At 32.8% G+C, this 12,596-nt stretch overlaps 3 protein-coding genes across 5 annotated transcripts; 1 reads left to right on the top strand and 2 right to left on the bottom strand.

Moving 5' to 3' along the window:
- Positions 1-180: 180 nt before the first annotated feature.
- LOC111305075 (Adenine nucleotide alpha hydrolases-like superfamily protein) lies at positions 181-3,091 on the bottom strand. Of its 2 annotated transcripts, none has more exons than XM_022902261.2 (4): positions 2,816-3,091; positions 2,618-2,712; positions 2,056-2,177; positions 181-895 (listed from the first exon to the last, which is right to left on the bottom strand). In XM_022902261.2, the coding sequence occupies exons 1-4, from the start codon at positions 2,994-2,996 to the stop codon at positions 874-876; spliced, it is 420 nt and encodes a 139-aa protein (XP_022757996.2). In that variant the 5' UTR covers positions 2,997-3,091; the 3' UTR covers positions 181-873. The 2 variants fall into 2 exon arrangements, with proteins under 2 accessions (XP_022757996.2, XP_022757994.2); XM_022902259.2 differs by lacking the exon at positions 181-895 and adding an exon at positions 984-1,329.
- Positions 3,092-7,472: 4,381 nt separating this feature from the next.
- On the top strand, positions 7,473-11,091 carry LOC111305079 (E3 ubiquitin-protein ligase NLA-like). 2 transcript variants are annotated; one of them, XM_022902269.2, is made up of 6 exons: positions 7,473-7,925; positions 8,704-8,948; positions 9,115-9,369; positions 9,673-9,810; positions 10,531-10,589; positions 10,810-11,091. In XM_022902269.2, the coding sequence occupies exons 1-6, from the start codon at positions 7,754-7,756 to the stop codon at positions 10,913-10,915; spliced, it is 975 nt and encodes a 324-aa protein (XP_022758004.2). In that variant the 5' UTR covers positions 7,473-7,753; the 3' UTR covers positions 10,916-11,091. The 2 variants fall into 2 exon arrangements, with proteins under 2 accessions (XP_022758004.2, XP_022758005.2); XM_022902270.2 differs by lacking the exons at positions 10,531-10,589; positions 10,810-11,091 and adding an exon at positions 9,903-10,059.
- A 267-nt stretch (positions 11,092-11,358) lies between these two features.
- Positions 11,359-12,587, bottom strand: LOC111305080 (uncharacterized). The gene is made up of 3 exons (XM_022902271.2): positions 12,091-12,587; positions 11,750-11,871; positions 11,359-11,663 (listed from the first exon to the last, which is right to left on the bottom strand). Exons 1-3 carry the CDS (start codon positions 12,539-12,541, stop codon positions 11,547-11,549), a joined length of 690 nt encoding a protein of 229 aa, XP_022758006.2. The 5' UTR covers positions 12,542-12,587; the 3' UTR covers positions 11,359-11,546.
- Positions 12,588-12,596: the final 9 nt, after the last annotated feature.

The raw sequence follows: 12,596 nt of genomic DNA on the forward strand, positions 1-12,596 counted from the left end.
TTTTTTTCTTTCTTACCAAGAAAGTAAAATGCTTATTGCTGGAGATAAAACTTATAAAACATTGCTTGTTGGAACATTAGCCAGAAGCTTAAAGAGCTTCATACATTTTTAATGCAAAAATTATTTACTTTATGATTTAAAAGGATCAAACCCTTTTAAGCCATTAAAACTATAAGCCAATAAAAAAAAAAGTCGAAAACATTATTCATTTAGGCAAAGCGAACCCTACTGAAAAAGGATTAATCACGACAAATTCCTATTGGTTGTCTACATAGCCCTTATCCACTTCTAAAAGTCTACAATGCTTTATATAATTCTGCATACCAATAAAATCCACCTTAACTTTCTGTTCTATCCGGCTTGTGCATCAACTTCTTCTGTAATGGCACAACTCTCCCTCATCAATTTACTTTACTTCTCCACATCATTAACCATTGGCTCACTCGTGAGGACCTTTCCTACTTGCTATGTATGCGTTAGAGGCTAGAGGATTAGTGTCACAACCCTTGCATTCTGTTTTCAATGCTGTCCATCCCATCATGGATCCCATCAACTAGCCTATTCCTCATCCTATTTACCCCCTAGGCTTCTTTGGAACCTTAGCTTAACAATAACTCTTCCCGACTGCATCTATTTGAATGACTTGGCCTTGAATACTAGCACATATCTGGTGCATCGGATGCATGAATCAGATAACCTCAAATAACTACTGTAATTCTTACTTATGACGATAATTAACACTTTCCAATTCTGTAGAAACACCAAAAGTAAATCGTAAATGATGGTACCAACATAACTCAAGCTAGGTAGTTTACGATCCAGATTCAAATATCCATGACAACCCAAGTTTAAATCCAGCAATAGCAAAGTTCTTCAAGTAAGATCACCTGCAAAACTATGAACAGAAAAAGAAACAAAAATAATGAACTTTCATTTTCACAAGTTTAGTGCCTTTCTTTTACTTCAAGCTGGCTTATCAAGGATAAAGCAACGATAAAAATATATATATTTAAGCACTTGCATGACAGATTAAGCAGAAAATATAACAATAACGCTTCTACAAGCATAATTAAAATATTAGACATCACATGCATACGAAAATATAATATGTGCTTTTTTACACCAATATACAATATTAAGCATTATTGGTAGTATAGCGTGCAACAACATGGTTATTGGGTAACTAAAAAACAGCTGCAACCACAATTCTTCGGTTCTTTATTTAGAGGCACATACACGGATTAATGTTTGATCTTAGGCCTCTTCACAATCATGACAGAGCAATGAGCATGATGAGAACAATAATCACTCACACTGCCAAGAACAGCCCTGAAATAGAATATATGATAATTTGTTAAAAGCTATATTGAAAAAAATTTAAATCGCGGGAGAAAATTAAGAAATTCCTGTTGTTTTTGTTAGTGCTTATTAATGCATATGGCAAAGAAAATCAAGATAAAAATATTGTTGGGAGAACTCTTCACAAGAGCATGATTGAATGTTCAATGAGAGAAGCTACAATAGCGGGAATAACAAGCCCGTTTATAATCTGCAAGATCATATAGCAGAGCTACTTTAAAATTTCAAAAATGATATATCATGATTTTAAATAAGGTCAATGGGCTAGGCCTAACACCAAAATGAAATTGTTAAATTAGCCACTGGCCTTGTGGCATAAGGGCACATGCCTCCCTGCATGATGCAAAGTGTGGAGAGAAAACTCAGAAGCCTTAGTTTCAAACTCAGTACACTGAGGAGGGAAAATGGTATATATAGAATAATAACCTCCTATTGTCTAGCCCACCCACTAAAACAAAATATAACAAGAAAAAGAAATAATCTTATGCATAGATGCATTAGCTCATTTGAGAACTTCTTCCACAAAACCATACTAACCATCAACTTTCAGGAAGTAATGATTCATTTAGTGATTTTGAAACTTAATTAATAGACAATGGTAATATTTTACTACTTAAGGAAAAAGAAAGGAGTAAATGGCTTATCATAAAGTTCCCAGTCTTTATCTCAAAACTTAGAGATTAGATAAATGTTTACCTCTTTATAGCTCCATAACCATGGCTGCCAACAACGAGTATTGAGGCATGGTGTTTTTCTACAGCGTCACAAAGAACATTCCTGGCATCACCTTCCACCACTTCAACTACGGCATCATTCACCTGAAAAAAAAAATAAATAAATAAATAAACCCTGAAAGGGTTAGATTGGCTACTAGGAGAAATGTGCAGTAGAGCTAATGATAACCTTTCCTCTTATTAGGTTAAAAAGGTAGTTTGAACTCCCGAACCTGGAGTCTTGACCTTGAACCTCCAATAAATTACTAAGAGAAATGACATGGTTTCTCATTTACTTGATATAGGAGTCATAGAGTTTTATCAAAGTATTGACTAACGTAATAGGATTTTTCAACAAGTCAGAGAAATATAAAATCATCATCGTCCAAAATTAACATTTATTGACTAGGTCATGTCTCAAAATATCTAAAACTTTCTAACAACTTAGACTGTTCTGTAGTTTCGAGAAAAGATCACTCTAATCTTTATTATACACAAAACAAAATCAGAACAGTAACAATTAGAGCAAATATAATGATGAATACCGATTTAGTAAGGCAGAGTTCCTTGGCCTTCTCTACAACCCTGGCAGCTATCTTCCTCAAATCCGCATCCACATATGGCAATACATCAGCGGCTCCTACAATAATAAGTCAATAAGAAAACTATAGACAAAAAACTCCAAAAAAAAAAACTTTGGGTAATTCAATATCGGAACGAGAGTGGGCTCAAAAGTGACATACCAGGTCCAGCGAGGCCAACAGCAGAAGCAGCAGAAGGCTTGGCGTGAACGATAAAGAGCTGGAAAGGAGGATTGGAAGCAAAAGGAGAAAAGAAGTGATCCAGCGTCCATTCCAGCGCGTAGATACTGTGCTCGCTCTCGTCGATCCCAACCACCATGGGTTGCTTCTCCGACATTGCCATTGCAGCTCTTTAGTTCTTTGTCGGAATTAGAAAAAGGTTTGGCTCTTAGTCGGTGGAGAAAACCACAGACTTTATTGAGAAGGACAAAGTGAAACAAAGTGCGCGTGATGCGTAAGCGTGTTAAAAATTAGGCTTTTAGAAGAAGGAAAATCCAACTAGAAGACGCGATCCGGTGATTGGGATTTGATGCCTATCCGTGCCAGCCCTAGATGCAAACTTTAGATTATTTGGTTGTCTATGACCAAAATCATTTAGCATTTGTCTTCCAAACTAATCCAAGTTTCTTGTCAACGGGTAGGATACGATAGGATAGAGTAATTTTTATTTTTATTTTTAAAATTTTAAATTATTTTTTATTTATATTCAATTAATATTTTAAATTTAAATTTATTTTTATTTTTCATATATTTAATGAATATAAGTAATCTAATTTTTTAAAATTTTAAAACAAATAAAAATAAAATTTATTTTTTTATATTTGTATATTTTTATCTTGTATATTTAGATTTTTTTTATAAATATATATTGATATATATATTTTTACATAAAAATATATTAATTTTAATTAATATAAAATAATAATTTATATTATTTAATAACAAATATATTTACTAAATATAAAAAAATATATATATGATACTATGTTACTCGTTTTGATATTATATTACTCGTTTTCATTTTTGTTTTAAATAAAATTTTATTGGTGTAATTTTAAATTTTATAAATATAATTAAAATGTTAGTATATTTGTTACATTTTTATTAAAACAGAAAAGTATTACTTTAGAATATTTACGATTATAATTTTTTACTATTAATATTATTAAAAGTTCATTTATAAGTATACTAAGACAAAATAAATTCTCCACGTGATGCGGGCAAGTATTCTAATTAACTAATTTTGGTAAGTCCTGCCAAAGGTTTTAATTGATTAACATATGATAACCAAATTTTGCTTCAAATTGATGATATTTTGTCAAATAATTATTAATGGATAAAAGTGAATTGAAGTTGGATTTGATCGATGATGTGTTGGGTTTTGATTAAATTAAATAAAAAGAAAATAAATATTTATTTAATATGTGTTTGTTTATAAATCTTTTGGTGCGTGGTTAGTATATATTTATATATTAGATTACTATCACTACTGCATATAAAAAATATGCTCCTTAGGAGCTTAATTAGGAGAGGTGAATTATTTTTTATTGTCCCTCCTATTGTTTTCATTTTTTATAGTAAAATAGTTTATCCTGAAAAAGTTAAAAAATGAATAAATAAAGTGATTTTTTTCTTCTCATTTTCTCTCTTTCTAATTTATCCTTTCAGTTTTTTAGAATAGATTTCATAAAAAATAAAAAAAAATGTAAAATGTCAACAACCAGTACACTCATACATATTTTAAAAAATTACAATATATATATATATATATAATTAAAGTTATCTTCCTAATGAAGATAATTATCCGTTAAAATGGAAGAACGACTCATTAATTGAGGTATCCAATGACATTTTTTTTTAACATAAAATCAAAGAAAAGAAAGAGAAAAAGGGAGAAAAAATTTTGAAATATAAAAAATTTCATTTATTATTTATATAAAACATTTAAAAATTTTAAAAAATATTATCAATATAGATATAAAAAGACTCTAAAAATTAAATTAAAAATATGGTATTTTTTAAAATATTAAAAAAGTTTTAAATAAAAAAACATAAATATCTATAATGCTATATTTTTATTATTACTTTTTTTTACTAAATTGATATCACTTAATTCATGACATCCAATTTAATCAGATATTTTAATATTAGTACAACTATTGGATATATCAATATATGACAATCTTTCACTTCTGATGAAAATTTTAAACTCTACCTATATAATATTTTCGTCTTATTATAATTGTTTGTTTAAAGTAAAATATAAGATCGACAAAGGCTATGGAAAAAAAAAAAAAAAAGAGAATGATTGATGAGGGCTTAACATGTGTGCTGATGAAAAAAATGTAAAATATAATTGTTGATCTCATCCTAAGAAGGCCTCTTCTAGCTCACACATATGAGCCCTTTCATAACTCGAGGAATGATGGGCTTGTCGACAAGATAAAATAGCATACTAGTAAATTAGGAATTTGAACATTTGGAGCAGTTGGGATACAACTACAAGTAGATTAGGATTGAAGAAAGCTTGTTATACCACATTGGGCAGTCGAAAACACCTAGACTAGTGGCTCTTCCACTAAAAAATATGGTTCCTTTTGGTCCATTTATAAAATTAAACAATGCTATTACAATTATGTACTAGTAATGATGAACATTTGCAGGCTTGCGCCTTTGAAGTTTGAATGAATTCTCACAACGACAATCATATAGCTGGAGGAGTCTTAACTTTGCATTATGCACCGCACTAGTTTTCTGCTAAATTTTCAACACCTTTTTTTTTTTTTCTGATTTAATGATAACTTAGATCATCCTCCAACTACCGAATAGAATAATCAAATGTGGGGGAAATGTAGAAACAGAATGATTCATAATGACCAGTTTCGACACCAAGTCTTTTTGATTTGAAGATTTGACTAATTACTTAATTTGCCCTTATGTCAAACAAAAAACAAAGCCAGAAGATACACAAATATCCTTTGGACATGACTGTAATTTAGATGGAAACGATCAAATGGTGGTCTTGTCCAACTTTTATAAATAAATAAATATATTTATATATAATTTTGATGAATTTTATATATTTTAAATTATAATAAAATAATTATAAGTAATATGTTCTTCAATCAATTTGTATCAATATATTTACATCCATTGTGATCATTGATTTTGTTAAATCTAATAGATCAAATTAAATCGAATTCTTATTAGTAATATTTATATTTATTTTTTCTTTATCTATTTTCTCTAATTACACAGTTATGCTGCCTTCGCTCTTTCACATTTTATTTTCTTCTTCCTTCCTGGCTTTGTCTTTCATCTTACAAATTCTGCATAAGAGTGTCAGTCAAGCAAATTACTTTACATTTTTTTTCCATTCAATTACCGTGGAATATTGAAAATTATAACTCTCCGTATTCCTAATTTATAGGTTTATTTATTGTACCTTGTAAAGCAAATAGATAAAGCTATAGGTGTTTTATTAATGAAAGCAAGGTTAATTACAAAAATTTTATGAATGCTCATCAAATTTTTGGTTTTTTTTTTTCTTTTCAAAATTCGATAGAAGATGAGAAAATTCATATTAAACTACAAAACAAAAAAGAAATTGTTTAAATTTTGTTACTAAACGAACTTTTACATAAATGTAGGAAATAGTGGCATATGTGATTAGGACAAAGAAAGAAAAAATCAAACAAGTAAAGGGGAGAAAGAAAGAAAGAGACTCTGGACTTTTGACAAAAAGAAAAAAACTTATATTTAAATGGTAATTTAGACCAAAACATTATATTTGTAAAGTAAACGACAGGCTGTCCTATTCGTAATCCTATCTTACAATTGGATAACAAACGTGTCTTAATTATTCTCGAGATTACTTTCCTGCCCCTTTATGTCTGCGGCGTTGCTTTAGTTTTGCTTGGCCAATGGTTTTCCGTCTGTGGGTTGCGGGGGCATGTGGCTTTGGTGTGTGTCCCACCAAGAGAGAAACTTTCACCTGAAAACGTGACACCATTTTCAATGTGGCAGATAATGCAATACCACGTCGGACAGTATTTTACACAAGATTTCCAATGGATTGGATACCCTTTCCAAATTCCCAACTTTCCTTTCCATTTTCTCCGACCGAAAACACTCGTGATTCTCCGTTAAAGGCTTCGGGAGTTGGGACCATTATCGTCCTGGCAATTTTCAAACTTAAGGCAAGGACAACTAAGATAGTGGTCTCCGACCGTGATCTTGATGTAGCATTTTACATTATTTTTGTTTTAATATCTGTTTTTGTATATATGTTATTTTATTTTGATACATATTAATTAATTTTTTATTTGAAAATTTGGATAATGATGGAGCCATTTATGATTTTATTTATTTATTTAACTAAATATGTAAATTCAGTAGATAAAAAACGATTATGAATGTAATGATTTTTATATATTTTAAAATTTTAACCAATATATTTATAATACTAATAAAATGAACTTTTACAAATTATGTATTTAAATTTTTCATTAATTACACTCAGTTATAATTAAGTATTAAGTTTCTTTGTTGAAGCATTGGACGATACCATATATGGTATTAGTTTAGATTATTATTATTATAATTATAGTAATTTACGTCAAACATGAGGACAGTAAAAGAGTAATAAACAATTTAACTTAATTAATATAGGCGAAATTAGTAAAAAAAAAAAAAGAAAAAACAAAAGCAAGTGAAGTATGTCACGTCGATGTCATTTTCATGAGCGGTAAGAAAGAGTCTGTTTGAAGCAATCGACAGATTATGGAAAAATGGACTTTTTCCCCCTCTCAGTCTCATCATTCACACTCCACCATGCACCATTGCCCGCTGTCCATCAAATACTTGCCAGTTCCTTTTGGATACACTCTTTCTCTTCTCTTTCCATCATTGAAGGAAAACATTGACAGAACAAGCTGCCAAAGCATCACATAAAAACCAAAATTAGAACTACTCATCATCATCAGTTGCTTGTCTTCTTGAATAGCGTTGCAGTCTTTTCTTGTGTTATTCGATTCTATTTCTATCTAAGTTGATTGAAAGAACCCGCCGGTACTAAGGATAATTATCATAATTAGAGAGATGAAGTTCTGCAAGAAATATCAAGAGTATATGCAAGGACAAGAGAAGAAACTGCCTGGGGTTGGTTTCAAGAAGCTTAAGCAAATATTGAAGAAGTGTAGTAGGGATTTTCAATCCAACAAAGACGTTCATGGGTTACTTCAGTTCCAAACTTGTCCCCAGCGTTGCCTAGGTATATATTGTCACAAATGTGCTTCTGAGACATCTCTGGGTTTTCTCTTCTGATGATTTTGCTGCTTAATTAAACATTCCTTTTTTTTTTTTTGGTTTTCATTTGCTGTTTGATAATCCAGAAGGAGATAATGGGATCCGGCCTTAGTTTCTTATATCTGCGCCCTCTTTAATATAATTTTTGTTTGTTTTCTGGTGGGTACTGCTACTAATAACAGCTATCCATGATTTAAGCAATAGAAATTGATACAATGGAGTAGATATGCGGCGTTGACAACATCACCTTTAGTAGTTATACTATGTCTGGAGTTATGGTGGTAAGTGAGATTTATGAGACAAAATAAACAGATTCCATGTTAAAAGCACTAGAGTTGACGGCTGTCAATCTAATTGCCTCAGTCTTTTTCATTTTGTGATCTAATCAGGGATGATAGTGATACTATATTGTGTCATCTGTATGTTTTACCATTTCATACTTTTGATCGTTTTTAATTCCCTTCTTGATTTTTTCTTTTCTAATTTGGATAGTATTTGTTTGAGCTTTAATGATTTGAATTGGATTCCTTAAGGAAAAGAACATTGCAAAGAAAAAAGGTTTTTAGGCCTGAAGAAGCTACTAATTTCTGGCCTATCTTATGTGTCTCTATAATCTGATTTTGAACAAAAAATAAGTTGTTTCTTATGCATGTACGTGGGTTGCTTTTATCCTTTTTTTTTATTTTTATCTCAGCTGCATACAATTATGACTTACTCTCATCCTAATGTAAATCAATGTCCAGTGTGTGACGGGACCTTCTTCCCTTCCCTTCTCAAGGAAATGTCTGATGTAGTAGGCTGCTTCAATGAGCGTGCACAGAAATTGCTTGAACTACATATGGCTTCTGGCTTTAGGAAGTACTTCATTTGGTTCAAAGGCAAGCTGCAAGGAAGCCATGTTGCCTTGATTCAAGAAGGGAAGGACCTGGTTAGCTATGCATTGATTAATGCTATCGCCATACGAAAAATACTGAAGAAATATGATAAGGTATGTTTATCTCTCTGTAGAGAATCTGCTGTGGTGGAAAAGATTCTGTTCTAATTCTGCTTAACTGTTTTTGCTTTCCAATGGAAATAGCTGTAGAGAATCTGCTGTGGTGGAAAAGATTCTGTTCTAATTCTGCTTAACTGTTTTTGCTTTCCAATGGAAATAGGTTCATTACTCCAAACAAGGGCAAGCCTTCAGGTCACAAGCACAAAGTATGCACAAGGAAATCCTTCAATCACCATGGTTATGTGAGCTTATGGCTTTCGACATAAATTTGAGGGAAACCAAGATCAAATCGGGAAAGACCCCTGCATTGTTTGAGGGCAGCTACCTCACATTTAATGATGGCAAACCATTCCTGTCTTGCGAACTCTTTGGTTCTGTCAAGCTTGATATTGATTTGACTTGCTCTATATGTTTGGTAAGTGACAAGGTGTCAGCTCTGATAGCGAGTCAATTTGTGTACCATTCATCTATTAATCACAAATATAATTTGCTCTCAAACAAAGTGTGGTAAAACACATCAGCAGAAATTACAAAAGCAAGTTTTAGAATATGATTTTACAGTTTTGCAAGTGAAAAGACTTAGAAAATTTTTATTACTTTATCTAGAAGAAAATAAAAGGTAAATAAAAATTTTATTATAAAAATGTTTAATGTACTTAGCTACTAATAGGGCTCTTCACTGATATCAGAAATTTGATTTTCTTCCTTAATATAACAGGATACAGTATTTGATCCAGTATCCCTTACCTGTGGGCATATATTCTGCTACATGTGCGCTTGTTCGGCTGCATCAGTGACAATTGTTGATGGACTAAAAGCAGCAGAGCCAAAAGAAAAGTGTCCTTTATGTCGAGAGGTGAGCGTATATGTCCCATGATTAACTTCTGCTCTAATTTTCCTTCTGTTTTTGTTCATTCTTTGAATAAATGGCGTTTCTTTTCTTAACAGAGAATTATGTAGTCTATGGACTGGGATGTAATCCAATCTCATCAGGGGAATGTTTTGTGTAGACTAAAGACTATATTCATTCCGTTATCAGATATGATGCTAGAAGAACTAGCATCGATCAAGAATTAATTAAAATCTTTAAGTGGTATCTGGAAATGATTTAAACACTGCTGGTTTAAGCCGAACTTTCTGGGCTGGAAATATGTGATTATACAAGTTATAACAAATGAAGGAGTAATGTTGTTTGTAGTTCCTTTATCTATTTCTAGTCATTTGAGATGTAAGAAAAGCTTCATTTGGGTATGTATAGATAGCAATTGCGGGTGAAGCCCGTCATAATTTCGCTTCTTTACTCATATACCATTTACATATAGAGTAAATTTACTAGAATCAGACATTTCCCTGTTGGCATCCATAGTTTCTTTAGCAAGCTTGTAGAGTGGCATATTGCAATGTACAGAGTGGTCACTTTTATTATGTCAGGAAAGTAGCAGTGAAAGTCTTTGTATTGATGCTGCACTGAGCAGCAATTAGCACCTTGAACCTTGGAAGTATCAAGTATGTCAACATTATTACCATCAAAAGTAATTCTTCTTCATTTTGTAATTTACTTTTTTTCTGACTTTAGGCAGGAGTTTATGAAGGTGCGGTACATTTGGATGAGCTTGGTATATTACTAAGGAGAAGGTACGATCCTATTGTTGAACCATTCACCCCTTCTTTCTTTTATCAGTTCAACTGGTTTTTAACTTGGTTTCCTGTTTCATTTTTTCAACCTGTATTTCTCCGTGGAGTGAAGAGTGACCAATGAATGAATATGTGTCAATATGAGCTGCCAGTTGCACTATGTTAGTGCTTCTGCACCCATTTTCAGGTTCTGACTAACATCATGCATTTTTTTGAGCAGCTGTCGTGAGTACTGGGAGCTGCGACTTAAAACAGAAAGACAGGAGCGAGTTCGGCAGGCAAAGGAACATTGGGAATCCCAGTGTCGGGCATTCATTGGCGTCTGATCACCTATCTTTCCCCCTGCTAATCGATAAATCTTTTTATTCCGTTTCTTATATGTTCCAGGTGTTCTATTTCCCAGTGTAAATCATTCTTCAATAACATTTGCTACCATGTATATACGTTATTGGCCTGATGTATATTTACTCGCAATTTCCAAATTAAGAAAAGAATTTCTCGACATGTATGACCATCTCGGAAACGCATGAATCTGTGGACTACCTCACCAAGGGATTTCACATGCTCACCGGTTTCAGGGTATTACTTGGTAGATAAAATAAGTGCTCCAGGGATCGCTTTCACATTCGTTTCCGTTTTCAAATTGGCACTTTTCTTTCCTTTTTGTTATTTCTTATTTGCGCCAACACTCAATTTAAAGGTCCACCAATTTCATCACAAGATACATGAATCAGATAGAAACGCACTTAAAAATGTAGAAAAACCCAAAGCAGGAAAAGTTACCAATGAACTCTTCTAATGAAAATGAAAAATGAATGATTTTTGCCTCCTTCCACAGAAGAGAATAAAATAATCCAAATTGGAAGTTGAACGAGGCTACAGCGTAAAAACTATCAAATTTCCTTTACTACAAACTACAGAGTCATGAGAGATAGGCACGCAAAAACTGGGACATTCTCAGCTGGGTAATATCAAAGGATTTTTATCTCCAAACATATGGTACCTCTTGCATAGTTTCTCCAGAGTTGCAATCGAATGCTGCATCTTGTTTAGTTTCGTATCCATGAACTTTGCCTGTAAAATAAAGCATTGATTAGGAAGGCTACCATCATAACAATTAACATTAGAACTGCAAATATAAGAAAGAAATACCATACAACCTGGTAGTCATCGCCATATTTCTCATTCAGCTGACCAATATGAAGACGTTGCATGCTGGTCAAAGGCTGTAAATGTGTGCTTTTTCCATCTCTTCGCTTCTTCCCCGGTGCTGTTTTTAAGTCTACAAAGGCAAAGATAAAGCATTTTAATAACAGTGGTTAGAGAAGAATTAAAAAAGGGTAATGCGATTCTAAATGTTACCAATATATTTTTATGAAGCAATTGAGAACATGGGTTAATTTTTTCATGTAAAAGAAACCATTTTTTATTTCACCCGAAGTCAAACCTAACTAAACTCAAGACATAAATAGTAGAGAAGTGAAGAGGGGGCAAAACTGACCATCTTCTTCGAGATCGCAGCCAGAATCAATAGGGTCGAATTCATCGGCCAATTGATCGGAAGGCGGAGGATGAGGGACTTGGAGCGAATCACTTTCCACGATGTGTGAAGTACGAGAACGGACGCCGAGGAAGTTGGGGTTGGAAAAGAAGCCGAAGGACTTGTAGTTATGGATGACGCTGGCTTTGTCGTCCCACTTGGAGCGGGCATCATCAACATCGACGAGGGAGCGTAGCTTGGGAGGGAGAGTGAAGGATGGCTTGAAGAGGTGAGGGTTTTTCCTCGGGAGACCCACTTTCACCTTTGCACGAGATTGCTTGTATTTCCTTCTCGACCTCCCCATCGTATAGCGATTGAATTGCTTCCTCCCTCTCTCGAATTTGTTGGCTAGGGTTTTAACAGGGTCTTTTGAATTGTCTGATACTACTAGCATACTGTATACCGTTTCCATTTCGGCATAACGTATGACGGTGTGAGGTTTCCCAAACGATGTCGTTTTCGTATTG

The sequence above is a fragment of the Durio zibethinus genome, chromosome 21 (assembly GCF_047325235.1).
Source record: "Durio zibethinus cultivar Kanyao isolate XHJ-2024 chromosome 21, ASM4732523v1, whole genome shotgun sequence".
NCBI classification, from domain to species: domain Eukaryota; kingdom Viridiplantae; phylum Streptophyta; class Magnoliopsida; order Malvales; family Malvaceae; genus Durio; species Durio zibethinus.

What these genes read in the sequence shown, in the direction of transcription:
- LOC111305079 (XM_022902269.2), top strand. Translation starts at nt 7,754, where the DNA reads ATGAAGTTCTGCAAGAAATATCAAGAGTATATGCAAGGACAAGAGAAG. An exon ending in TTGTCCCCAGCGTTGCCTAG is followed by an intron (nt 7,926 to 8,703) that starts GTATATATTGTC and finishes ATCAATGTCCAG; the next exon opens with TGTGTGACGGGACCTTCTTC. An exon ending in AGTGTCCTTTATGTCGAGAG is followed by an intron (nt 9,811 to 10,530) that starts GTGAGCGTATAT and finishes TTCTGACTTTAG; the next exon opens with GCAGGAGTTTATGAAGGTGC.
- LOC111305080 (XM_022902271.2), bottom strand. Translation starts at nt 12,541, where the DNA reads ATGGAAACGGTATACAGTATGCTAGTAGTATCAGACAATTCAAAAGAC. An exon ending in CTGCGATCTCGAAGAAGATG is followed by an intron (nt 11,872 to 12,090) that starts GTCAGTTTTGCC and finishes TTGCCTTTGTAG; the next exon opens with ACTTAAAAACAGCACCGGGG. An exon ending in AATATGGCGATGACTACCAG is followed by an intron (nt 11,664 to 11,749) that starts GTTGTATGGTAT and finishes TTTATTTTACAG; the next exon opens with GCAAAGTTCATGGATACGAA.
- LOC111305075 (XM_022902259.2), bottom strand. Translation starts at nt 2,996, where the DNA reads ATGGCAATGTCGGAGAAGCAACCCATGGTGGTTGGGATCGACGAGAGC. An exon ending in TGTTGGCCTCGCTGGACCTG is followed by an intron (nt 2,713 to 2,815) that starts GTATGTCACTTT and finishes TTATTATTGTAG; the next exon opens with GAGCCGCTGATGTATTGCCA. An exon ending in GGTTATGGAGCTATAAAGAG is followed by an intron (nt 1,330 to 2,055) that starts GTAAACATTTAT and finishes ATTCTATTTCAG; the next exon opens with GGCTGTTCTTGGCAGTGTGA.